The following is a 26,612-nucleotide window of genomic DNA, read 5'->3' as shown; positions in this document are numbered from 1 at the left end:
GGGGAGCTGCTATACATATCATATTCACCTTCATGCTATGACATCATTTCAAAAGTAAGCCTCAGTTGGCGTGATATAAAGATGTCTGCATGGTCTGAAAATATATGTAGTCAAAAAATGTAATGCAACTGTATGCATCAATAGAGAAAAGAAAGTTATGGTATCAAGTAATATGATAGACTAATATATAAAATAGTTACATTTTATCTGTATATATTTCCAGAGAGAAACTAAGAAGGAATGAGGGCTGGCCCCAAAGAATCGGACACTGAAGAAACCTGTCAGAGAAAGAATGTTTACTGCAACTAGTCAGTTAGGATCTCTAACCTATGGTTCACATCTTCTCAAAGAAAAATCACAGATCCTAACTACCCTCAGTACCTTCATAACTAAAAATCCACTTGGGCAAGTTCTGTGTGTCAAGTGGTGAAGGGAAGTCCTTACTTACTACTGACTCCATAATTCATCCTATAACAGGGTTAGCCCTTACTAGTATCTCATTATACTTGTCTTTCTTTGTTGGAGGATGCCCTGTTATGCAGAAGTATTTCAGTTCACCCCACAAAGAATTTCAGTGCTGAATCCTCGCCAAATGGAAGATTGAGGTCTGGGAGTACAAATTTAGACTCCAGAGCTGAGACATCTTTCTGCTCCTCCAGAGATGATGGCAATACTGCAACCTTGTTAGCAACTTTTTCCAGTAAGATGGGAATGACTGGATAACTTGGTAGGACCTCTTGCTGATACTGACCCGAACTCCCATCATATACAACAGTTGCTGCTCTTTCATTTGCCTGCTGAGGGTGCAAATCAAGCTGGAGAAAAGGACATCAAGTTAGTATACAGTTTCTATACCTCCATTCTTTCTGGATCAGTAGCGGAGAAAAAGTAGGCAATGTTTTGCTTATTCTCAGTCTCAAGTGGCAAACTTATGTTCTTTTATTTCTGAAAAAGGGTGAGGTTTGAAAAACTACTTAGGGAATTCATCAAGAAAATCCATCCACATGTTAATAATTCGTACTAACTATTAAGTGCCCTAGATTCACTAGCAAGGATAAAATCAATCTATAAGACAGTTGTGCAGGAAATTTATGGTTGCCTAAGATTATTTTTTAAAAAAAAAAAAAAAAAAGCAACAGGTATACGGTATAAAATAGACCAGCCAGCCAAATAGATTATCATATTACCTTCATTCTTTTCAGGTTTTGATTTGTTTTCCTCTCATTCTCCAAATTGGAGTGTGCTAAAGTCAATTCCTGCATAGAGAGTGGTGTTAATTCAGGAACTAAAAACACAATTCAACAATAAGTATAACTAATCACAATAGTCAGGAAGAATACCTTCTTCAATTGATTTCTTTCCCTAATTAGCAACATCTCCTCCATTTTTAGCTCAGTCAATGTCTACTCATCACAGAAGGGATAAAAAGAAAAATGAATAAGTTATTTAGTAGTCCTGGAATGATGGAAATAGAACATTCTACGTCCCAGGCTCATGCACTAAATAAAAATCAAAGTAAAAGTGATGAAACAATGGGTCTTCCTTCAAACGACAAACTTTTTTGCACTCACACTTGTGATGCACTATTCTATCTCAATACCTTAAAGTAAAATGTCCTATATATAACTTAGTGGAGGGAAAAAACTAACCTTTTTCTTTCTTGACCTCTTGCTGGTGGTAGCATCACTAGTACCATTAACCTGAGAGTCCAGCAAAATCTGCAGATAAATGATATGTCCAATTAAAAGCACGCTCGCTTTCAATAAAAGTGTATAATAATTTGTTAAAAACAGAGAATATATATGAAAGAGCATGTCGAGTGGTTTTACATGGGAGAGGAACAAATATATCTGCATACATATTTAACACACTATATAATGCGTTCAACACATTAATCACAATGTAAGCCAAAAACTGTTTTGGGACCATCTGCGACCATCATGTCCTCCAACTATACACCTATTTTTACATAGATAATAACCCCCTAGGACGACTTTCTACACATGCAAATTCTGATGAACCTCTGCATTAAAAAAACCCTTCTTTGACTATCACTTACACTTATACAGCTGCCACTTCTTGATTCGCTCGCCCCAGGAGTATTAACAACAAGAAGCTGCCAAGCAATAGGTATTACACTCTTTAATCTTTTAATTAGATAAAAAGTTTGGTAGTCCCAACTTTTTTGACAGAAATTTTGTTACTCGAGTACAAAAAAGAAAAAGGTTGTGTGTGGAAGCTGCACATATTCTAAATTTCTAACAATCACTGATATTTGTTTAAACAATTGACTACGTACGGTTGTGGGGTGCCCCAAAATATTCCTTCCCATTTGCTGTCAACCAAATGTCGTTTAGATTGTGGGTGTGAATAAAACGACAAAGCTATTATACAGTTTAAGCTATCTCTACATCCTATCGCACTCTGTCGTTACCCTTCAAATTTCCACGTTTACAAAAAAGGAAAAAAAAAAAATTACTCCACCAAACTCCTAACCACTAACAAACACTACCACCAAACTGAGCGCAGACCTATTTGCCACGAACACACGCCATCCACTTTAATCTTTACTCATCAATATAAATTTCAAACCAAATCTTCAAATTGACGTAAATGCCCCCACTAATTACAATTAGGACACAAAAAAGTAAGTAGGGATAATGAAAAGTGAGGACAAAAAGGGGTTTGACTAATGGAAGAGGTGGCTTATAGTGGGGCTAATGCTTCTTTAGCAATTCAGTACCAAATCCAATGGTTTAAAAGTGAACCGACCCCGACAAAGACTGGAGACATTTTATTAGTCACTTCATTAGGTCGGCCAAATTGACTCAATTGCCCTTGAGATAGGGTTAGACCATAACCTTCCAATTAGATTTTAAAAATTTATCTATCAGTTCAAAAGAAGATTGGCACGGGACTAATTTTGGAGAAATTTCACTTCGGAATAAAAGGGTGTTTCGGTCATTTTAGCAGTAGAAAGTGTGACACGAAGACGCTACACAATAATGGGGGGATTCGGCTGGTGAGAGAAAAACGTGAAGAGTCATTCAATCTTGTGCGTCTGACAACATACATTTGAAAGTAAAGCTCACCACTTTTCTCCTCATGGTAAATATTCATTTAATAGTAACTTTAATAAAGATAAGTTAACAGTAATTGGAATATCAGGAAATTGGAAAGTCCGGAGATTTATTCATGGCAGGGTACTTTGGTCAACACGCGAAGAATTGAACGGAGCCACCAACGACGACCACCGCCGTCTACTCACCGGAGACCTTCGAAACTGAAGCTAATCCGATTGTGAGTTTGTTTTATTTATTAACTGAAAAACAGCGACAGGTGATGAAACCAATGAAAACCACTGCTATAACTATTTGCTTCCAATGGACGCTTTGAAACTTTAAAAAAAAAAATATCCTAATATTTGGAAGAGTCACGAGGAACGAATCGAATGACACACACGACTCAAATGAAGACGCTCACGTCAACGAATTAACAACTCGCCATAACCACAACACACCAGATAATTAACACAGAATCTGCCGTTCACCGTAAACTATACACACGATGGAGAAACTAGTAACCGTACACGAAAAGCACGCAAATCGAGTGAGAGAGAGAATAACAAACATCCAAACCTTAGATCTCGTGCTGCTGGGAGTTTTGGATGGAGGAGATCCGCTAGACTCTTCACAGCCACCATCAACGGCACCTCCACTACCTCCGCCACCTCCACAACTAACAGATGTAGCACCACTCCAGGACAAGGGAGTAGTCGGACTAGCACGTGGAGCCGACTTCTTAGCATTCACAGAAACTGGTTTAGACCGGCGTTGACGCACAGTCCACTCAAGCGGTGAACCAGTCTTCTTTGACTTGGACGGAAACGGAGACGGAGACAGATTGCCCTGGTTGAGACCCAACAGTAATTCTGCAACCAGAGAGTCATCCATGATTGCCGCTTTAACCCACTCTTCTTCTGCCATGACGGCGATTTTTCTTCAATAGAAAGGGTAGGAAGAGGTTGAAAAAGGAAAAAGTGTAAGGAAGATGAGAGAGGAATGAAATGAGATTGTGGGGATAGTGGTGGCAAAGGCAAATAAAAATCGGAAAGGAGAGGTATAGCTACATTAATTAAATAAAATAAATGGCTAGGATGACATGAAGTGGCTATATATATACACACATTATCGAAGTGCGTGGATGTGTCCTTTATACTAATGTGTGTAAAAAAGATTTTTAAGCCAGGTATATACATACATCTAGACGAAATTAGAATTTTAACTTTGTAAATTTTAAATTTTAGAATAGTGATATACCAAGTTAATAGCTTGGTTTGAAATTATTAAATGTATTTGTATAATAAAAATATAAGGTTTGAACTTAAAATATTGAGTTCAATTAAATTTGTATATTGACTTTTAGCTCAACTACTGCAAAAGTAGAGTGAAGATTTGAAATTTTATCGATTTGAGATTTCAATCTTATTGAGATGGTAAGATCTCCCTAATCATTTATTGAATTGAAACAAATATAAAGTTTCAGCTGACCCTATTCAATTTATTCAAATTAATCTGTGTAAAAAAGGCCTGAGGACTTGTTAAGGATGAAAGTAAGTACTAAGGAAGGGTGAAAAATGTATGGCACGCAAGAGGGACTCGTGCAGTAACAACAGAATTTTGAAAATGAAACTAATTGTAAAGTTAAACACGCTTTTTCCCGCCTCGTCTTGAGCCATTACACAAAATACTCTAACCAATTATTTTTTTCCTGCATTAACTTAGAACCACGTGCAAAATTAGTTTTAACATGATATGAAAAAAGATATCTCAATCTTATTAGTATTTTTTTGAAGTTTAGCAATCATTAATTCCTTTAAAATTAGTTATAGGTATTTTTAAGTGATCTTATAATGTAAAATTATGTTTATCATTAGTAACTATGCTTTTCGTTTCAAAATAGATATTATTTTAATTTATTTTGCGTTCGTTAATTTACTAAGTTGTCATTATTCTTACTCCCTTCGGTTTGTTTTACTTCTCATCTTTGTCAAAAATAGATGGTCAAAAATAACTATCATTATTTGTTTGTTTTCATCTTTATCCTCCTTAATTATAAATATAGAAAAATATTAATGACATAAAGGAGAAAAATATTAAATAAAAAATAGTAATAAATAAGGATATTAGTCAAATTATTCTTTAATTAATATTTTTCTTAAAAAGTATATAAAACAAAATATGACAAATTCAGTGAATCGAAGAGTGTAAATATTTCCTTAAAATTGACCACTTTAGAAAATTAACTATTAACATAATGGAAAATATGTAATTCCAAATATTACTTTATATATTTTTTTAATTTTAAAATGATACATATTCTGAATCTAATTGGTAAAGTTGTTGCTATGTGATCATGAGGTCACAGATTCAAGCCTTGATAACATACTCTGACAGAAATACAAGTTAAGATTGTCTTCCCCAAATCCTACGCATAGCAAAAATTTAAATACATCGAGCTGCTCTTTTTACTTATTCTGGATCTAAATATGGAATTAATGTAAATGTCGAGATGCCAAATTGACACACACTTTTGTGTTGGTGTTGAATGGAAGGCAACAATTAGAAATGGGATTACATTTCTTTTTTCTTTCTCTTTTCTTTACAGGACCGTATGATGGGACCCACAAATTGAAACGTGGCACTGAGCGGCTGCTTTCGTTTGATGATGTAGATTTTGTGACTTTGTGGGAACACGCGCTAAGGAGATGAGAGTGGTTTAAATAATTAAGAGGAGGAGATGGGAGAATGGTGATGTTGTCTGTTTGAGAGTTGTGTGTGGGGACCTAATTGGCTGGTTTTATGCTTACATGATGCCGCATATGACACTCTTCTTATGGATTCAATCTTCCATCCAATCAAAACTTATATTATCATGAATTTTAACTTATTTTAAACTATTATCAATGTGACAAATTTCACCTTCAAGCTTTAGAGAGATTACAAGCGTTCCCTTCAATGTGATTTGAAATTATATTAATTCATTTTTTTATTATATATATAATATAATTTTTAAATACAACTTAACATAAATTGTGAGGGACAAAGTCAAAACTCAATATTCTTTGCCCTAATAATCTTACAACCACATGGAAAAAGCATTCAACAGAGTTATTTTTCTTTCTCATTGAGAGATAAACTCAATTCAATTCAGTAGCTTCGTCTATATTCACATCTCAGAGTTCCTAAGAAACTAGGAAAATGCTTACTAATAGCTAAAAGTTACATCTCTCCGCGCGTCCTTATTAACAATAGTGAATATTAGGTAATTTTATGTTGTAAAATGACATATTGGTAATGAAAGAAAATTTGCTAAGAAAGTGCAATTATATTATAGCTTTGATTTTTTTTTTTTGGATGTGCAATTAGATTTCATAGACATAACAAGGCCATCTTAACCCCTAGACCACTAAAGTGATTGCTTGGGTCCCATTTTAAAAAATAAAGTATTTATATATATATATATATATATATATATTTTTAAAATCATATGTACTTCTAATTATTATTATTTTTTAAAAAAAAATATGAAGTAAAAAAACTTAACATTTAAAGTGCCTATTAATTTCCACTTTTCTAGGAAAATATAACAATTTTTCTAAACAATTTCCTTAAGTGGAAATTGTACTTCCTTATTTATTTCCTAATAATTTGAGTCTATATTATTATTTATTTTATATTCATCTTTTTTATTAACTATTTTATTATTTTTATTTTTAATATTTAACTTTCTCCTACAAAAGTTATTGAATTACTGTTGCTTACAAGTTACAAAAGAATAAAATTTACTTTTTGTTATCTTTTAAAAAATTCAAGGGTGCAACAAGCCAACAAATAATCATTATATTGAAGAAGTGCAACACTATTTTGATATTTTTATATCAACTTATCAAAATTTTGAGTCAGGTAATTATTCTAACTTTATTTTATAGTTTTTCTTGAAAAATTATTATTGTTGATATTCTTCTTGTTTTAGTTATTATTAAAAATTTATTTAACTTAAATATATCAATTAGAAAGTATGATCCGATTTTACAAAAAGAGAGAAAACTTGAAGAATTAAATAAATCCCAAAAGGAGCCCTTGAATTGAAATATATGGAAGGATAATATTCAAATGAACAAGTCAGCAATAAAGTTGAGTTAGATGTTAATAACATCCAAGAAGAGTATCTAGAAGAAGTCGGTGAAACATGTGACATAGTCACGATAGTCAAAAACCCCTAAATAATTTAAATAGTTGCATCCCTAAAAATAAATGTGACAATCTTTCTTTTTTTAAAAAAAATAATTAACTAAATAAATAAATATTAGGGCCCCTCTTTAAAGTTTGGCTTTAGGCCACAATCTTGTTGAGTCGACCCTGACACATAAAAGTCCCATAATTTGTGAAGAATATCAAAATTCCAATATGTTAAACAATCTTGTCAAATAAAAAAATCATATTTCATAATTAAGTTATAAGTATATTCTAAGATACTGCATTAATAAATTTCATATTCCTATACGTTTCTTTTTATATATAAATATTTGTTATTACAAAATTTTAAATACAAATATTCACAAAAATTTATTAGTCAACAATAATAATAACTATTTATTTTTTAATATAATCCTTTCACATGTTATTAGGTCCAAATCTTGTGCCCAAACTCCTGCTGAATATTAGTGTTAGTTACTATGATCAACAATTGGTTTCAATTTTCAAATTCCGAGGAATATGTTGAAATAGAAAGGCAGATATGGGTTTCAAAGTGTAATCTGAAGATAAAAAGAAATGTAAGGGGTGACGCGCGAGGGAGAAGCATGGTACCTACTTTTTTGTGTGCGCTTATTCGATGTCTGTTATTCAGGTTAGAATCTGATTAAATTTAAATTTACTTTGAAAAGATTCATATTAAAAATAAAAGCGTTCCGAAATAATGCTGACTCAGTATTTAGAGAGATTCAAATTTAAAGCCTTTAATTAAAAATAAATAAATACTTACCACTCTATCATAACCTGATATCAACTTTACTTGTTTACTCTACTTTTAAATATAGCAGTAGTATACTTTGGAGTTAATTGTCACCCAAAGCATCATGTCCTTTCACGTGATAGCTTGTCTTTTTTAAACTAGTAATAGGGACTAGCATAGTCCCCTCACAATACAACAAAACTTTTAAGCCAAAAGAATTGTAAGAGCGCTCCAATAATGTTTTACTCTCTTACCATAAGACTTTGATGTCACGATTCCAACCTTTTAACTCTCGAATCATTCTGTTATCGAAAATCAAAATTAAGAATTATTCCATTTGTTCACTTTTATTGGTTATTTAAAATAATTTTTATTTTAACTTATTCATTTTAACATACTAAATGAAAACAATTTTTTATTTACTATCATATTTTAACATTAATAGCTCACTTGATTATTTTTCAAATGTATTTATATTTTACATAAATTAATCTATTCATAAAAAATCCTGCTAGTGAGTAGTTAGTGGTTGGAAATGAATATGATTTGAAGTGTGCTACTCACAGACTTTTGATGCCTCTCCACATTTTTTTTTTCTATTTTTTTTCCGATTATTAATTTTAGTACTTGCTATATTTCCCAAAGATATTATTAGTCAATATGGTTTCCTCTTCATGAACTACCGCGTGAATCATTGTCTTCCTCCGCCGCCGTGTTTCCTTCGGTCTAAATTTATTTTTGCTAGTTACTAATCCAACTAATAAATACTATGTGTCTTTTATTTATATACTTATGATATGATTATAATTAAATAATATATGACTTTACTTTTACAATGATAAATTGGATATAATATTAGATGCTTCTTCCTAATACTAGATATGGAGTCCGTTAATACAGGCCTTACTCATTTTGTTTTAATTTATGAGACGTGGGGAATTTGAAGTCAATTAAAATTTTAATATATTTTAAAAATATTTTAAGTTGTTAATTATTATTAATTATACTATTATTTTTTTATATAATTTTTACATAATATATGTTACTTCTTGTTGTTCCAATTTATGTGGCACAAATGATATTTCGAGAGTCAATCAATTTTTTAATTTTTTTAAAAAGATATTTTAAGTTGTTGATTATTGTGTTTATAGTATTTTTTCAAACTTAATTTTCACATGATATGTGTTTCTCCCATTGTCTAAATTTTGAGAGTCAACCAAAATTGTTATAAGGTTTTTAAATATTTAAGTTGTTAATTATTATGATTTATAATTTTTTTATGTAATTTTCAAATAGTATATGTTACTTTCTTTGTCCCAACTTATCTGGCTGATAATTTTTTTTGAAAATCAACCAATCTTTTTTATATGTTTTTTTATATCTAAAGTTATAAATTATTGTGATTTATAATACTTTATGTGTAAACCAATCTTTTTTATATATTTTTTTATATCTGAAGTTATAAATTATTGTGATTTATATAATTTTATGTGTAATTTTTAGATATATAATAAACTAAACTGAAAAAAGAAGACATAATCAAGTAGAGATGAAGGTGGGGTGAATCTATTAGGAAGAATAAAATAGAGATGTAGTACCCTTTCTGTCCATAAAGAAAAAGGTATACACAATGTAACATTGAGTACAAGATAATTGAAGCATTCAATTGATAGAATGAAAAGGCTAAAATAACAAAATTACCCTTTAATTTAACGTTAATTTCAAAAAACACACACGTTATCCAACAACACGTGTGTGCTTCTAGCCTCTTATTCTAAGTAGAGTTTTCTCCTTTTAGTGAAAGTAATGTGAAACTTTAGTTAAGAGGACACAGCATTGGGCCAGTGGCCGCCGTATGTACGTAGAGATGGAGTTTGAATTTTTTTCAGTTTACCTGTCAAAATGGAACAATGTGAATGTTACTATCAAAATAATGGAATCAGAAATTTTATTAAGACGATGTTATAAAATCAAAAAAACAGACACATAAAAATAGCATAAAATTAAAATTTTGACCTAGTTAAAAAAAAAACTATTAGTATTTTTCAGCAAGGAAATTATTGTCCATGTATTCAACATAATAAAATAAAAATACATTTAAGATGAAAAGAAAAGATAGTATTTGAGTCTATAGAATTTGCTGAATATTATTAAGAAATTTAATCCCTTTACTGTATCTGAGGTTATGAATTATTACCTCTCAAGATAAAACAGATTAATTAAAACTTCAATGATTTTAGCAAACTCAAAAACCAACGACGAAATATAGTGCCACTTTTAGATTTTTTTTTTTTTTTTGAATTGGAATATGCTACTCTTTAAATTTTTATTTTCTAGTCAATGATTACTCGTGACTATCGTGGACTCAATCGTAACTACTGTTTTCTCAATTTGGCAAATTAACTCAGCACGTTCTAATTTCTAAAAATTTCTACTTTCTACTTTATTTCACCTTCTAGATATTTTCGACTCATATAACGTATATTTTGAGCCATTATTGGCACAACATATCCATTTCCACGTCATTTTGATGGATCTATATTAAGCATGGACACCCTTAATTAAAATTTTATGATACTATCACTATATCATAAATGATCTTTCGATAATTAATTAACGATAATAATTTAATTGTTATTAAATATATTTTTTTAAAGACAATTAACATTTTTTATAAATGTCCTTAAAATTTATAACGATATTGTATCCAATGACAATTAACTAATGTCAATAAAGACTTTGCCGCAAATAACTATTTTTGTTATAGGATATTTAAGTTCTTTATTATAATCATTAATTGGTAATCAGTGAAATGATAACTTATTACAAGTAAAAATTCACTAATTGTAAAAATAAAATCTTTCAATTGTTAATATATTTAACTTGTAATATACTTGTTTTATTTAAGTTTGGAGTTTAAATAATACTACTTGAGAATATAATGCAATACCAATTTGAGAGGAGGTGATATAACAATGTAATAATTAATGGTTGAGTTTTTTTTAATTATATAAGCGGCAAGTGGATTTTGTTCTTTCCAGCTAATTAAACCATTTATAAATTGTACTTTGCAGCCATAAAAACCTTAATTTGGAGACGATCTTCAAGAAAGAATACCATGAGAAAAATGTCAACAGGGGGTAATTTTTTTTAACTGCCGGCCACGACTTTTCCATGCAAAATTGTAAAACGTATAGTAAAAAAGTGCACTATAAATGAAGATTACGTCTATATTTACACACCATCGAGGGGTATGATAAGACGAAAAAGGTTCTTAATTTGAACTCTGAAATTAAAAAAATTTCTCAATTGAAAATACTTCTTCTTTAATACTAAGACAAATACCGTGCAATTTAAAAATCAGATTAGTAAATTTCGAATATCATGTAACTATAAAATAAAATAGCAAAGTAAGGTCCATTACATCTTAGGGTTGGTAGGTGATAAGGCAATTGCGCAGAAAATATATTTTTTTAATTAACGACGTATTTGTCAACTGCTCCACATACCATAGTCAAGGGGGGAAAATGTCAATGGCATTACGAGTAATATGGCAATAGCCTTATTGCATTTTTGTGTTGCAATAGCAAAGATTAGGGCTAAATCCACGAATACGTTGACTAGCATTCTTTATATTTCACAAACCTTAAATTACTATTATAGTAAGCATATAAATGCGAGCCGAGGGAATCACGGCTTAGTTGAGAGAGTTTAATTAACACAATGCTTGATGCGATCCTTCTTTAAAATCGAACCGTAATCGATAAGTCAACTGTAAAATTGACTTATTAATTTATTGATATTGCATTATTGAACAAACGATTGGGGAATGGATTAAAATTTTATAATTAACGATTTATTGGTGTGAGAGCGGATTATTAAATTTTCTTATCGGATAAACCGTTAATCCGTTAAGAATTATCATATATTATACATTTTTTTCAGTCTTTAGCCAATTGACACGAGTCTTTACTCTGGTTGTGTGCAATTCTGTAAAAATATGAGTCACCAAGTTGAAGCCAGTATATCCTTGACTTTTTCTTGTATGGTGTATCATCTCTTCAATCAGCTCCACCCTTTCAATGTCAACTTAAGTTCTTTCTCGTTGTCAAATAATCTACGAACTTCGTATAGGATATTCGATACATCGCTCAATAACCGTTCGATAATTGGTTATCCGATACACCGTCCAATAACCGTCCGATAATTGGTAATCTGTTACCGAACCAACCGATATCTTATAGATTGGCTAGCGGATTAATAAATTTAAAAATTGATATCCGATAGGCCAAATCGTTAAGTAAAATTATCCACTCGATAAGCAGTGTTGCTTCCCTGTCCAATGAACAGATCAGCACTACCACACTTGAATTTCCTGTTTGTTACAAAAAAAAAAGTATGTAAGGGTGGAAATTAAACAGTAATTATACGTAATACATGACGAAGTCTGAATTTTTTTTGGTTATTCTAGAGTTATTAGTAGCGTGTATTAGGCGATGGATTTGACAAAGATAATATTTTGTAAATAAATGAATTTCGAGCCTAATTCTAGCCTCAAAAGCTAACTCATAAATAGAGATTTGTTCAAGTCCATATAAGGAGTTCAAATTTATTATGGGGGGCCTAACAACGATAAATTATAAATTGGGATAGGGTTAACAATGATACAATGTAAAATGCTGATTCACACATAAATTTTTTACTAATGTTTATTATTATAATTGAACATTTTTTTACAAATGTAATTTCGTACTTCAATTTCTCACAACTAATATGTAATTTAGGAAATAAAAACTAGCAAAATAATTGAATATTAATTAAGTAAAGGGATTTTCATAAGGTGGATTTTCGTATATATCCAAAAAAAATTATTGGGCCAATTTTTTTTGTCAAATATGAATGTGTTAGATGAGCTTGGGCTTATTAAACATGTAACTAAATGCCATTTACTAGAGAGTAATTCAATGCTATGGATTGGGGTATTGTGACCGATATACTATCCTTGGAATTTATTGGCATATTTTAGCCAATTATTAGGTTTAGCAAATATAAGCACAAAAAGATTGGCATCCTATAGCAAATTCCTTGTATTTACTAACACATATAAAAATTCCCTTACTTATTTCATGTTTCATAAATATCTTTCCGTTAATAACATTCCTATTTCCTAACAAAAATACAACACAAAACAACAACTAAACAACGAATTAAAGACTTTCATTACTATCCTTGTGACATTTTTGTTTGTCCATTATACTAAAAATATTTTTTTTTTTTATTCAGTGAAAAATCAAGACAAAATTTATCAGATAGCTCATAAATTAACCCTTATTATTAACTATAATTATTTTCAAATTTATTTTTCAATGTATTGAATTTATTATACACAAAGAATGATATAAATTCTATTTAAATCTTCTTAAAGAATGTGCCACATTAATACTTGATAAGCAAAAAGGACGGAGGGAGTAATTTATTGGGCTTGTTCGTAAGATTTGAGTTTAGGATTTTAACCCGATATTTGTAAAAAGTAAAACTATGCCCATGTCCCATAAAAAAAATAATTAAGACAAATATTCATTTACAATTTATACCCCCAAAGCATGCTATTCGCGACTTTCTTTCCTTCCCCTCAAAGTAGGAGACCTTCATGATACCATCGCAGTATCAATATACAGACAAAGTATCATTAAAGTTTGTTTTAGTCCGTAATGATACCACCACAGTATATCTACATACTGTCATGGTATCATTGATGTCTATTTCAATTCTTCAACGACATCTCAATGATACCATCATATACTGACATGATATCATTAAGGATTGTATCATATAATTAGTAACACTCCTCAAATCATATATGATACCGTCAAAGTATGTGAATATACTGTTCTGGTAGCACTAAGGTTTCCTTTATTCATTCATTCATAAAACTACTTATTCATTAATGATACCATAACAATATACTCATATACTGCTATGGTATTATTAAGAATTCCTACATTCATTCATGTACAACTAAGTCAATCCTCAATAATACCAACACATTATATATATAATAGCATGGTATCATCGACTAATGAGCAATTTTTCAAGTGAGGAATTCATAGTTTCTCAATGATGCCATCACATAATAGCATGGTATCATTTACCAATGAGCAGTCCTTCTAGTATATATCATATACTGACATAATACCATCACAAGTGTTGAATGATATATACTATAATGGTATCATAAATGTTTTCCTAAGTCATTCGATATTAAATGAATGATACCACCGCAATATATTCGTGTATTGTCATAATATTGAAAATCCTTAATGAGACACTTTTAAAATCCTCAATGATTCTGTAACAATATATTGCATATGTTATGATATCATTAAGAAATCAAACATTTAGGAAAAATTGCACAAATATTGAATGATACTATTATTATATATTTGGAACAAAAGGATTATTTCCTAAAATTACTTTAAAATAAGACAATTTCAGATAATTACTTTCAGTTTGGGTCTATTTTAAAAGTGGAAGTGAGCTGGCCCAGTTGTTTGATCGATTTACAGTAGCCAGCGTTTTAAATGGTAGGAAAAACAACCAGTTCTCAATGGAAAGATATTTTTATTTGTTATTAGTGTTTACTGTATATATGCATTTTAATATTAAAATATTATAAAAGCAAGATATAATATTGGATAATAAAATGGGGGTAAGTGGTGTTATTATTATTTGTAACTCATGTAATCACTATCGCATGTTCAGAAGATTAGGGCTGTACAGGACAAACCGATAAACCGCACCAAACCGACAAACCGAACCAAACCGGAAAAAAAACCCGACTAGTGGTTTGGTTTGACTTGGTTTGGTGTTTGAAAAAAAAACCCGACCATTATAGGGTTGGTTTGGTTTTAACTAAAAAAAGTCAAACCGAACCCAAACCGACCCGATTATAGATATACTACTTTTAAATTATGTTATACATAAAAATATTTATTAAAATATAATTTATAAATATTTTTTAAAATTTTTTCATAATTTTTTTTCTTTCTTACATTTAGATTTGGACTTGAGTAGCCCATCTAAATAATATACAAAAAAACTTATCTTATAAAGTTATATTATAAAGTTAAAACTTTAAACAGTGTTGTGCCTCCATCTTATATGTTGATATTTTGTACTAGAACTCTTTTTAAGAAGCACTACTCTGTGCTTTTTATTAGATACTATGAGAAACCCAAAAAAATCCGAAAAAACCCAAAAAACCCGAGAAACCCGAAAAATCCGAAAAAACCCGAAAAACCCGAGAAAAATTGATATCGAAAAACCCGACTTTTATTGGTTTGATTTGGTTTATAGATTTAATAACCCGACACAAATGGTTTGGTTTGGTTTGTAAAAAATCCGAACCAACCCGGTCCATATACACCCCTACAGAAGATGATGATTTGTGTTATTATTATTTGTAACTCATGTAATCACTATCGCATGTTCAGAAGATGATGATTTTCACATTATACTCTATTAATTACCCTACTACATCTTACATTTGATATCCATTTTCTTGACATTTATTTATTGAAGAAATCATATTAGGCACCACAGTAATAAATTACATGTCTCAATATTTTTTATTAAATAAATATTTATGATTACATGTTATTATAATTAAATATACATAATTCACAAAAATTTACTAGTCAATAATAATAACAACTAACAATTGTTTAATATAATCCTTTCACATAAAAGAACAATCTCTTCACGTCAAGCATGAATATTTTTTTTTTGATAAAATTTAAAATAATAATATTTTTTTTTTACAAAATATAAACTAATTTATTAAGTTTTACATTAAATAAAATCAAATCCCATATATAAACGCCTACTTAAACTTCAAATTTTACGCCTAAGTGATCTAAAAACGACATACAAGAAATCTTTGAATGATCCCTTCCCAACTCCCAATTGTAAATGGCTGTTTTCACCATTTTCCTTAGGAAAATACTCAAATAATCATTGCTGGGAACAAATTTAAAGTGATGAAACACTAACGGCAATCACAAATAAAATATGCTAAAATAAAAATTTATTGATAAATTTGTGAGTACAACTCTATTTGTTCCTTAATCTTCTCTCCTACACATTTTATGGGATTCGAGGATCGTTATTTAGTAGCTTATCTGTCAAACGTAGAATATGGATCTTTTTGTGATATATTTGATTGATATGGACATCAGATAACACATTCTGCTTTCTATATTTGATGCTTTCATTTCTTTTTGAATATCTAATATTTTATGGAATATTCGTGATACCACTTCAAGGGAATATGTGACCCTTTTTATAAGTGTGCGCTACTGTTTAGGGTAAAGTAACCTCCAAAAATCCTTAGAATTTAAAAATGAATTGGAGTCATCTTGTAGAATCGTTTTCCAAATCCTATAAAATTTGGATCTATCGATTGTATACCAAACAATTTTTGTTAAAGAAAAAACACTTGTTGTTTCAGAATTACAAAACTTTTGTATGCAAAAATAGATTTTTGTGAAGAAGAATAGAAAGGAAGGTGTATATACATGTATATATCAATCAATTGTGAAGCATGCATATATCAGAAAATACCTCAATCAGTATATTATGATGATCGAATCCATCCGGGATATCATGCTTGGATTCTGCTGCCTCTTCTGTTTATCACTGTTTACTGATAACTATTGCCTAAGAAAACTATTTTAAGTCATTTCATCATATATATATATATATATATGCTAATAAAAAAATCTTTAGATTCTTTACACATTAAATTTTGATGTGGTGAGATCAACAAAAGTCATTTTGGGTAGAAAGAACCCTTGAAAAATTGATAGTTAAAAGTGATTTGATAATTAATGTCACTTTTTCTTTAAGGGGTTGTTTATTTCATAGATAAGTTAATACAAGAACTAATAATTCTTTATAGTGTGAATATGCATTTCTTGGTGGAGTTTAGGTTATTAGTATTAAAAAATGCAAAGTGTTTTGATAGATGGAACATCAAACCTCTAACATATGTTTTGTTTTAAATTTGGATAAAGAAATATTGTTATTCAATTATATAACCTTTAATTAGAAACACCAACGGTATATGGAAAAGGATTTGGTAAGGGAGCAATTTTGTCATTTGGATCGTTTTGTTTCGTTTATCTTAGTATAGCTAATCATTTATATTGCTATCTCACATAGAATAGATATTAGTTAACTAACAAACTGATCTTGGTATACAAGATAACTAGTGGAAAAAACCTTTTGCTTTGCATGAGCCAAATATTTATTTACGAAGTTATTTTTTAAACCATATTGATTAAATAAATTTAAATTTATCTAAAATAAGTTTTGTATGATAGTAAATCATCACATTAAGCACAAAATGAATACTTACAACTTTTAATAATATGATTTTGTGCTTATTAAAATATCATTGCATGTTTAATATTTCATCCGTCTCAATTGATGCGACAATAACTAAAGTTAAGTAAGAAAGCAAGATCTTTGAAATTTATGATTAAAAAATAAAACATAAATCTTTGAATGCTATAAATTATTTAATTAAAAGGTTTAAAAAAAGAAGTTAAAATTACATTATTTTTTAAATAAGAAAAATATAACATTCAATCTGAAGATAGTAAAAAGAAAAATACGTTACTTTCATGTTTCAATTTATTTTTTTCTTAGTCCATTTAAAAATGAATGGTTCTTCTGTTTTATTTAACTTTTTCATTATAATTTTCCACATTAAAAAGTATATTGATACATTTTAAATTTAAAACCACAAAAAATTATAAATCTTCTTCATTTTAATTTTTTTTATGTCAAGTTAAAAACAACTAAACAAAGAAAATAGCATAAATAAGAAAAGTTTGTAGTCAAGCAAAGTAAGGTCATCTCCAATCCATGTCAAATGTTACGCCAAATGATATATTTGGTGTAAAATTTGGTGCAAAGTTACTTTAACCAATGCCAAATTTTGTACCAAATTTGGTGTGTGAATAGTGCAACACTATTCATCACACCAATTGTCTTTTTTTATTTTTTTTATTATATAATACTTTTAATTAAACATTATATAAATTGTATGTTTTAATTAAAACATTTTTTAGTTTTACGTAATATTTTTATAATATTAATTTTAGATTAAAATTTTAATTTTTTTTATAAATTATCTTCCTTTACTTGAATTTTTTTGAAGTTAATTTTATGTTAATTCTACTTTAAGTTTGAATTGGATATAAGTACAATTAACCTTCACAAAAATTAAATATACAAAAATACAAATTGGTGGACAAATAATACAATGTAATTTAAAATTATCGAAAATAAAAAGCATTCAACAAACTAGCAATTGACATACATCAAAATTGAAATATAAAATATATAAAAAATTATCGATTTCAATAATTTCTTGCTCGACATAAATAAATTAAGGACAAAGAAGCTCATTTTGAACAACGTAATGCATTAATAGAGCATTTATGAGAGTACTGTAGTGATCTTGAAAGTTGAATATTCATGTAGAATTTAAAATTTTATATTAAACGACTATAGTTTGAAACAATATGAAAATTATATATAGTGAATATTTTTTAAAAAGAATTTTGTTTTATGAAATAATAAAATATAAAATAAAAAACGAAATAAAAAATAATAATATAATAATAATAATAAAATTTGGTACAATAGTAAAACTAAATTGAATGTAAAATTTAGTGTTAGAATTAGAGAGATGCCCTAAATTAGAGGTTGGACAAATTTTGAATGAAATCGAAAAGGTGGTATTAGCATGACAGACTGAACTTACAGTTGTCTACTGTTATAAATGTACTTTGCCCCATTTGTTCAGTCTCTGAATAGAGAGTATCTAACCATCGGATCAACCAGAATTTCCTGACTCCTAAAGGACACTAAACAGGGCTCCACCACATAACACAATGTCTCACTTGGGTTTGGCTACATAATGGGCATTTTTCTCCCACTTACCATTAAAATATGTCAGTGTTTGCTTTTGAACAAGGTGTAATTTTTATCAACTCACGTGGATGATTGTTTTAGTTTTTCATCTTATTTTTAAGTGATTTTTTAATGTTAAATCCTAATGGTTAAACTGATAACCGAAACGTAATGATCAATAACTGATAAATCGATATCAATAAGTCAATATTTTAATAGTTTTATAATTATTTAGCATGTTTACAAATTAAAAATTGATAAATCAAACTGATAAATTTCAAAACTTAATTGAGACGATGAATACACAACCCTACTTCCTATATGTGAAAATATACACAAATAATAAGCAGCCAAATACATTTTACTAGAAAAGAAACCTCACACAATGAAACTGTACAATTTGGTTGGAGGGTTGTTACATGTAATTTCATAATCAAACTTGGTGCATTACGAAAGAATAAATGAAAGAAAAAAAATGATATGATTTGAAACCCAAATTTCATTTATAATTGTGCACCCAATAAATAAGGTAAATATCACAAAATTCTTAAACTTGGGTGTGCAATATAGATATATATAAGATGAGTTCAAATGAACCCATCTCCCAACCTATAGATACACCTTTTGTTCGTAACATATCGTATTATATTGAACTTTATTATTTTAATAAATATAAAATTCGTATAAATTGCCTTAATATTATATAAAAAAGGTAAGTTATCTGGTTAATATATTTTCAAAAGTATAGAATAAATAATAAGCAAAAATAAAAGTTAAGTAAAAACCCAATAACAACGTATCAATAGTTAAACAATGTTTTTTCCATAACATAATACTGAATGTAACAACACAAGGTAGTAAAATATATGTAACAAATAAAACGATTCTTAAGGTAACAATAGGATACAATAGGTACGCACGTAGTTAAATTGATTCTCCACGTTTAATTCTTTTCCCCGTTTGTCTTTTCCCTCTCCCCTATAAATAATATACTTAATGAAATATAATTTAGAAAAAACTTCACAAAGGTCATACTCATACAGGTAACAATCGTCCTCAACTTACAGTGGATCAGAAACCCCGTCTTTCGTGGGAGCCTTTTTAGGCGTTACAGGTTACAACGTCATTATTATCACAGCAAAAATTAAAGTCACTCTCCCTACATCGATTTGCACCTGTTATTCTTTTCATCTCAATTTATACGATATATTTTTTATTTTAATTCGTTTAAAAAAAAATTATATTTAATAAATATTTGTTGATACTCTCAATAATTCACTTTCACTTATTTGTAAAAATTTCACGAAAGTTGTAATTTTCTCGTGTGATTCATTCCATTCATCAGAGAATATAAGATAGAATAGAAGAAGAAAAAATTGCAAACCATCGTCCCAGCCGGACAAGAAACAAGCTAAGTTCTTACATGCATGCTTGATCAGAAAATGTAATATCTCGTATTAGATAAAAACTTCCAACTTTATAAATTGATTAAAACATCATTAATATATTAAAAGACTTAATCATTTTACCCTTTATTTATATTAATACAATATACTAATTGTAGCGGTAAAATAATAAAAAAATAATTAATTTTATCTTGATTTAATAAGTAATCAAATAAATATGAGATGAGATAAATATTTTGAATAAGATACCCATCTACACAAACGTTTTTAGTAAAATAGCAGTAACACTATCAGCCATTAGATACGCATAACATACACATTAATTGATGATTAGAAAGTCCAAAGAACGGGCCATTATTAGTGACACATATAATCATCAGAATGAATGCCTTATTAAAACTAGAATATAGTAACCGAAGTAAACAAAATGATAACAAGTCATTCAACAAGTGATCGATCGAACCTAGAATACAAAAAGATTAACCACATTTTAGCATAACATTTTCTTGTTTTTTTCTTCCTAATTAAACCCTACAACAAAATCATAACATACAGTACCTCTTCTCCCAGAAACACATAGTAGTTTCATTTACATACTAATAGTTAAACACTAGGGTAGTTTTACGCTTAAGACACATTCGATTCCAAACAAGCACCAAAAGGAACAGGTTCTTTTGTTGTAACAGTTAAAGACTCGTAGAATATTCGTACTACTACTTCCTCCCAAATCCAAGCTTGAGATCAAGCTCCACAGTAACACTAACCCCTTTATTTAATTCATTTGAGCTGAACAGATGTGCAGCTGAAGTTACCACTGAACACTTCCTTTGATTATTAGCAAAAACACTACCATTTTTCTTCTTCTTTTTCTTTTTCATTTCAGCAGATGAATTTGAAGATGATGACGTGGATGTTTGTACATTACCCTCTAAAGGCAGAGGAACAACTGGAGGAATTTGAAAGTTCGTTCGCGCTTTTGACCCTCTCAACCACCTCGCCGCCGCGTCGTATGCACGCGCTGCCTCCTCCGGCGTGTCGAATGTACCCAGCCAGTGTCTGCACCGCCCTATACGGTCGCGAATCTCCGCTGACCACCTCCCCCATGGCCTCTTCCTCACTCCTCTGTAACTCCTCTCCACTGATGAACCATTATTATTATTATTATTCCTCGTTTCTGCAGAGCACGTGCGCTTCAGAATCGAAACTGCAGAATTTGGATCATCATCATTCTTGTTTTCGTTGTTATTGTTATTGTTATTACCGAAAAGGACATGTTCTCCAACAACAGCAGCAATTCCTTCAAGAACGGGGGATTTTTCATTTTCTTTTGAAGAATAAAAGTAATTATCCCAAAATGGGTCGTCGAGGGAATTAGTGTTGTCAATGTAGAAATTATGGGGAAATTGGTGGATGAGATGATGATCATTTGGTTCATCTGGGTAAAGGGGTTTTTGTGTAGAGAAGAAGAAAGGGTCAGCTTTTTGAGTATGGGAATTATACATTGTATTGTACTAAAGATGGAAGGTGCAGAAGAGAAAGACAAAAAGATTTTTCATGGATTGTGATGATGAGAACTCAGAGTTCAACTATTTATAATCTCAACGGAAATTGGTTTTTTATTTGGAAGTCTAAGAATTATTATCTCCATTTTAATTTATGTGACGTTATTTAGTTTATTAATATTATTTTAAAAATGGCTTTTAAAATTTATGGCTTATCAAAAATCATAAATATTTATGTGGTTAATAAAATTGAATCATTAATAATTATATTATTATGTTCATATTTTATAAATATTTTATCACTCTTTTGATACTTTTGAAAATAATATATATATATAAATATATAAATAATGGTTTTCATATTTATATAAAATTAAAAATTGCAAACAAATCACATAAATTAAAATTATTAGGGGGGGGTCTAGGATTTTATAGATATGGCTGTCAAATACGATAAGACAAGAATCCGTCATGTTTATTAATTACCACTGTTATAACCCTGCCCTTACTTGCAAGGGAGGGATATACCTCTATGTTAAAAGACAAAACTACCCACTAAACCTCTCCTCGGGTGACTCCTTAAATTCTCATCTTTAGCATTCCTAAATCCTTTTTAATGAAATTTTACCGGATACGAATAAAACAGCCTTTTAAAAATTAAATTCGAACAAAGTAAATAATTTTTCTCATTAAAATTTTTAAAATAGAATTATTTTTAAATACAAATCTGATTCTTTCTTGAACAGATTAAACCAAAAATGCCATATAACATGTGACTTGAGTCAGTAGGAAATCTGATGCAGGGACTAAAATGTCATTGTGAAAAAAGTGACTGGTACGAAATAATCAAATACAGAAAAAATAACAAAATTGGGTGAATATTACTCTCTCTCCGTTGTGATGACATCATTTTACTTGATATAATATTAAAACAAAAAAATAATTAAAAGTATTAATTTAAAAAAATCTTAAACAACCCTTTAAGGTGGTCCAGTAATTTGAACTTTCGATTTTTATATTGAAGGTTTCAAGTTCAAAATACTTTTATCAGTAAATGCAAGAAGTTTGCCATTTAGATCTAGCTCATCGTACCGGACTTATCTAATACGGATTAATTTTCCTGTGTGATTTACAAACTTTTGAATAAAAACAATAGTTTTTTCTTTTGCACACCAAAAAAATAATACTCCGTAATTAATAGAATAAAGGCAAAAGGGTCAAAAGTGCCTATTTGAAATGAACAAAAATGTCTTTCATTTATAGTTTGGTTCAAAAATGTTCATTTCGTCAATATTTTGATTTTAAAATGTATTTATTGTTATTTAATGAGTCAAAAATATCCTTTTTCGAATAAATATATATAACTTTTTTAAAAATAAATAAATCTTGTTCCTTATAAAAATATTAATTTTAAGGAATTCTATTCTTATTTTCTTTCTTTTAAAACCACTTTAACTAATAAAAATGTAGAATTTTTTATTCTTCGTAATCTCATTTTATCAATTAAAAAATAATAATTTTATGTACTTTAAGTTTTAACGAATAACATATGTTATATATATAAGATCATATTATACTCATCATTAATTTTTATTCAAAAAAAAATTAAAAAATAATTGTAATATTTATTTACAAAAATAAAATAAATTATATATTTATTTAAAAAAGAATATTTTTGACTAATTAAATAATAATAATAATAAGGACTTTTCTATATAAAAATATTTTTAAATCGAACTCATTTGACATTTTTGATCCTTTTTCTGGCAATAAATGATGTGAAGAATATAAGGGTAAGAGGGAGCGTAATATAAGGGTAAGAGGGAGCGTAATAAGAGGCGTACGATTACTGTAATATAAGGCGTCAGAATTGCGTCTATGAGAAAAGATAGTTTGACTGCATGTGCATGGGTTTGGCATGATTGCACCTTTTTAACCAGAGGAAGATTTGGGTGTATTACTGCTGCATTATTGTAACCGTGTGGTGACTATAAATAAACCATCATATACAAACATGTACAGTATATATAAAAACAAGTTTTGGGTTAATCAGATATTATAAAGATTTGATCATGGATAGATGAGTAAGTTACGTGCATGTGATCATCATCACAATTCACATCAATCAACAGAGTTGTGGGGGGGTACTATCTTAGATAAATTCTACGACAAAGTGGGAAACCATTAAAGTTTTGGAAGTGTATCAAATGACAATATATAGCGTTATATTTTTGGACGTGTATCAATTGACAATATATAATACTTCCGTCGTTTTAATTTATGTAATATTATTTGAAAGTTGTGGATTAAAAACTTTTCTCATCATTTATGTTATTAAAAATTATTTTATTAAGAACATGAATAAGGTGATTAATTCTTATGACTGGATATTAATCTACGTGATTATGTTCAACTTATGAAATAAGAGAAGTATTAATTAGGATAAAAAACGTGCCAAAAGCTGTAATTGATAGAGTAAGAGACGTTAATTTTAGCTTTTGTAACAAAGTTCATCAAACAAGCGTTATATTCAATCATGATTTTGATCAAATTATCCTGATTCATCACATGGATCTAGCCATAGATAGGATCTCAAGATGTATCCTTAATTTTTTTTATGACATACTTTTTGTTACGTACCTAGAAGCATTGACAATGATATAATCATTTTACTTTTGAAGTTTAACCATAATCATGTAGTAAAATATTTTATCAAGTAGCTCTCAATATTTTCTCGGATCAGTTAAAAGGATTTTAGCGTTGACGATGATGTTATCTTATTTCTTTGGACATAATCACCATATATTTAAGAAGTAATTTTTGTTTATTAAGTAAACTCTCACTCGAATCGTTTTAAAGGAATAGATTTAAGTTATCATATAAATTAAAAAAATTCTTATATGATGCACAAAATTTACGAAAGAAATGAACATTTTAATATTTTATGATGTAAAACTAATCTTAGACATTTATTTTGATATAACGGTAATAGTAGATTTTTAAATTTAAATTGTATCTTATTATGAAAATATGACATGTCTATGTCGGATTGACTAAAAAATTAATATGTGCCACATAAATTGATACGGATGTATTCATAATAATGTTTTTAAGGAAGTTATATGTGACTACTAATCCCTGGTTGCTATCAGAGGTGGAGCTAAGATTAAGTGTTTGAGAGTTTTAAAGAAGAGAAAAATATTGCAAGCGAAACTTTGATTATAGCAGTGTTTGAATCCTCAACTCTAGTGTAAGAAAGCGTTTTCACAAAACCTTCCTTACTATAAAGCCGTGATCTTGTTAGGGGTTCACAAGTTAATAAATACATATATTTATTTAATTTTTTTAATAAAAATATAGAGTATACGAAAAAACTATTGAATTTATTCGAACCCCTACTTAATTTCGCCCTTGGCCACTATAACCTTTGTAATAACTTATGTTCTTTAAATAAGCACTCTGTATTGAGCATCTTTTATATACACACTAAATAAAATTCATATAATTGTATAATAACTTACATATCATACATAAAATATAAACTGCATTGAACAAATCCTTGACTCAACTCAAGAAAGTGAATGGAATATGGCCAATTTGGGACATACTTCGAGGAAGTGGTGGGTAGAGTTTGCTTGTTACGTGATAATTTAGGATATATTGGACAGGAACAAAAGAGAATGTCGGTCTATAACTCTCTAAACAATATAAAAGTTTAGACATACATCATATGTATAGACTTTTTGTTTCTTTATCTTTTAGAAATTAAATAACCAAATAAATGTATTGATTCCCAAGGAATTGAATTGGATATGAGTCAACATGGTGTTTCTTGTAATTGAAGTACAATCACTCTTTTTACCAAGAGACACAGTGTTGTTTTATCTTTTGGAAAACACAAGGTAAAAACAGTAAAGGAAATCCCCAAAAGAAAGAGGACAAACACTATAAAAGCATGCTATTAATATTGTAATCGCTTTCGTCTCAAAATACTTGTTATATTATAGAGAAAAATTAATTATTTTCTTTAATTTATATTAAGTAAATTTTCAATAATTATTTATTCTAAATTTTAATATATATTTTTCAATAATTCACATAATAAGATTAAAAAAATATATTTTTTAATCATATAAAAATATGATAAATATTTTGAGATGAAAAAAAGTAATTTATTACTCATATTACTATGATCGATGTCTCTGTGAATTCTGCTTGTATCGATGTGTCAGTACTCCACTATTGATTCACTCTTATTTCGCAAGTTTGATGCATTGGAAAAGTAAAATTGCCCTATCTTGTAATGCACTCTCTTTTTGTATCTTCATTTATTTTTGTCTCTTTTGAATATCCTTAAGTTGGGTTCGTTCCTCTTCTACAATCTACCATTTTTTATCCTACATTGGTTTGCGTATTTTAAACTACTATACTTTTACTAGTCAAACCAATAGATGAAATAACATAATTTGTACAAAAAGGATTGTGATCGAATGAATTTAGTACACACACCATAACGAGAGTCACATAAAAAAAATATATTTTTCAAACTAATAAGTAATAGTTTTGATATGAGAAACACATTTCTTTTTTTATGTGACTCTCATTATGGTGTGTGTACTACATTCTCTCTTTCATTTAAATTTTTTTGTCACATTACATTTTACGTGGACAAAATATTTCACCTTGAAAAAAATTAAATAAATTA

At 29.0% G+C, this 26,612-nt stretch overlaps 2 protein-coding genes across 2 annotated transcripts; both read right to left on the bottom strand.

Moving 5' to 3' along the window:
• Window positions 1–155: 155 nt before the first annotated feature.
• On the bottom strand, window positions 156–4,146 carry LOC129896147 (uncharacterized). The gene is made up of 5 exons (XM_055971980.1): window positions 3,639–4,146; window positions 1,650–1,718; window positions 1,341–1,403; window positions 1,188–1,256; window positions 156–815 (listed from the first exon to the last, which is right to left on the bottom strand). The coding sequence occupies exons 1-5, from the start codon at window positions 3,984–3,986 to the stop codon at window positions 555–557; spliced, it is 810 nt and encodes a 269-aa protein (XP_055827955.1). The 5' UTR covers window positions 3,987–4,146; the 3' UTR covers window positions 156–554.
• Window positions 4,147–20,926: 16,780 nt separating this feature from the next.
• Window positions 20,927–21,949, bottom strand: LOC129896113 (ethylene-responsive transcription factor ERF084). The gene has a single exon (XM_055971939.1). It carries the CDS (start codon window positions 21,905–21,907, stop codon window positions 21,119–21,121), a length of 789 nt encoding a protein of 262 aa, XP_055827914.1. The 5' UTR covers window positions 21,908–21,949; the 3' UTR covers window positions 20,927–21,118.
• Between the last annotated feature and the right edge of the window lie 4,663 nt (window positions 21,950–26,612).

Source organism: Solanum dulcamara, chromosome 7, assembly GCF_947179165.1.
Source record: "Solanum dulcamara chromosome 7, daSolDulc1.2, whole genome shotgun sequence".
NCBI lineage: Eukaryota > Viridiplantae > Streptophyta > Magnoliopsida > Solanales > Solanaceae > Solanum > Solanum dulcamara.
This window is presented reverse-complemented; position numbering and strand designations above follow the sequence as displayed.